We start from the raw sequence: 2,091 nt of genomic DNA on the forward strand, positions 1-2,091 counted from the left end.
CCTTTTCCCCAACCCTTTTTTTTTTTTTTTTTTTTTAAAGTGTTGTAGTGTTTTTTGTTTTTAATTTTATTGAAATTTTTGTGGACCTCAAGACATTTTAAAATGCAGTATTGCAGGCATTCTCACCTACTCAGCCACAAGACATCTTAAAATACAGTATTTGTCTTTACTTTTTCTTTTATGATCCCAACATTTGTTTACCATTACAAAATGTAGCAATCTTTGTTAATTTGTCTGTGAAAGTTCTGTTCTTACAATCTTGTCATCTAGATTATCTTTTCAGATCCATTTCCTCTCAGTTTTTCTAAAGATTGTTTTTTAAACAATCAAAATATCTGAATCACATTAAAAGTTAGGTGAAATTATGATTCTAGATTATTTAATCTGTTGTATTTGTATTCACCCTTTTAGCCAGCTGACTCTGTTCACATTACAAATGATGATGAAAGATTTCTACACAGTCTTATCATAGAGGAGAAGGAAAAAGATAGCTTTACTGCTGTGGTTATTACAGGGGTCCAACCAGAACACATACAGTACTTGAAAAATTATTTTCATCTTTGGACACGACAGTTAACGTAAGTAATTTGGTTCAAGAAATGTTGTTGCTTCGTTCTTCCTTTCTTTCTTGAGATAGGGTCTTGTGATATACCTCCAACTGGCCTGGAACTCTTGATCCTCCTTTCTCCTTCCTTCCACCTGGCTCACAACTTGCTGCTGTCCCCATCCCCCTTAGCCTTTTTTTTTGGTGGTCTTTTTGAGACAGGGTCTCCCTGTAGCACGAGCTGTCCTGCAACTCACTATGTAGACCAGGCTGGCCTTGAACTCACAGACATCCGCCTGCCTCTGCCTCCCGAGTGCTGGGACTACAGGTGTGCCACCACCACACCGGGTCCCCCTTAGCCTTTTAAAGACAGAAAATAATTACAGCTACTTTGAAGCCTCTCTAGTCCAATTTCTTTCACATTAATGCTTTTTTTTTGGGTCTTTTTGAGACAGGGGTCTCCCTATAGCCCCAGCTGGCCTGGAACTCACTTTGAAGACCAGACTAGCCTTGAACTCACAAAGATCCGCCTGCCCCTACCTCCCGGTTACAGGGATCAAAGGCATGCACCACCATACCCGGCCCACATTAGTGCTTTATACAGTGTTCTGGTGTTGGTTTTAAGATAGTTACTCATTCATTCATTCTGTAAATGAATCACATCACCTTTTTGTGTACTTAGCATTAATTGAGGCACAAGATTTTTGACACCTGCAAAATTAAAAATATGCTTGAGTGAGAGTTTATCATAGGCATCAGTGCCACTTTTGAGTTACACTTTTGTGCTTCTTTTCCATCACACAGAACTCTTGCATATTGTATTTTATTTCCTGTTTTCCTCCTGTAGTGTCTTTCAGTTCACTGCTATCACCTCTGTTTTCAAGAGTATCTGCTATGTAGTAAATATTTAATAAATGCTTATCAAATTCAGCTCATTGAAGCAAGAAATACCTGAATTTACTGTATATGACAAATTAGTAATTCTAAAAAGTGATTCTGTGTTTAGTCAAGTGAAACCTCTAGATTATATATATAATGATGTATATATATATATATTAGACCAAATCAGAATATTCAGTTACAGGCTAAATATGTTTCTCCTGTGTCCTAAATTATATTTATCACCTACTAGATTGTTTCTGTAATTTGTATTATTCTGGAATATCTGGTCTTTAAAAATGCGTATATTGCTGGGCATGGTGGCGCACACCTTTAATCCCAGCACTTGGGAGGCAGAGGCAGGCGGATCTCTGTGAGTTCAAGGCCAGCCTGGTCTACATAGTGAGTTCCAGGACAGCTGAGGCTACAGGGAGACCCTGTCTCAAAAAGACCAAAAACAAAACAAAAAATGCATATATTGGCACAAAATTCATGTTTAAAAAAAAATCTCACATTTACCCCAAAGTCTATTGTAGTTACGATTCTGTGTTATGTTTATATACATGTTAACACAGTTTACATTTCTTTTTCTATTTTGTAGGAAATGAAATAGACTCAGGAATACTGTTTTTCTGCTTATTGCCTGATTTTTTTTTTTTTTTTGGTCT

The 2,091-nt window shown here is 36.9% G+C and overlaps 1 protein-coding gene across 5 annotated transcripts in view; it reads left to right on the forward strand.

Moving 5' to 3' along the window:
• Positions 1-2,091, forward strand: part of Smchd1 (structural maintenance of chromosomes flexible hinge domain containing 1) — a 158,651-nt gene that overhangs the window by 43,068 nt on the left and 113,492 nt on the right. For all 5 annotated transcript variants that reach the window (XM_029564274.1, XM_029564276.1, XM_029564275.1 and 2 more), the window contains exon 8: positions 412-578. In XM_029564274.1, coding sequence (XP_029420134.1) covers positions 412-578 — 167 coding nt within the window. The remainder of the gene's footprint in view (positions 1-411; positions 579-2,091) is intronic.

Source organism: Nannospalax galili, unplaced genomic scaffold, assembly GCF_000622305.1.
Source record: "Nannospalax galili isolate Female #2095 unplaced genomic scaffold, S.galili_v1.0 scaffold155, whole genome shotgun sequence".
NCBI classification, from domain to species: domain Eukaryota; kingdom Metazoa; phylum Chordata; class Mammalia; order Rodentia; family Spalacidae; genus Nannospalax; species Nannospalax galili.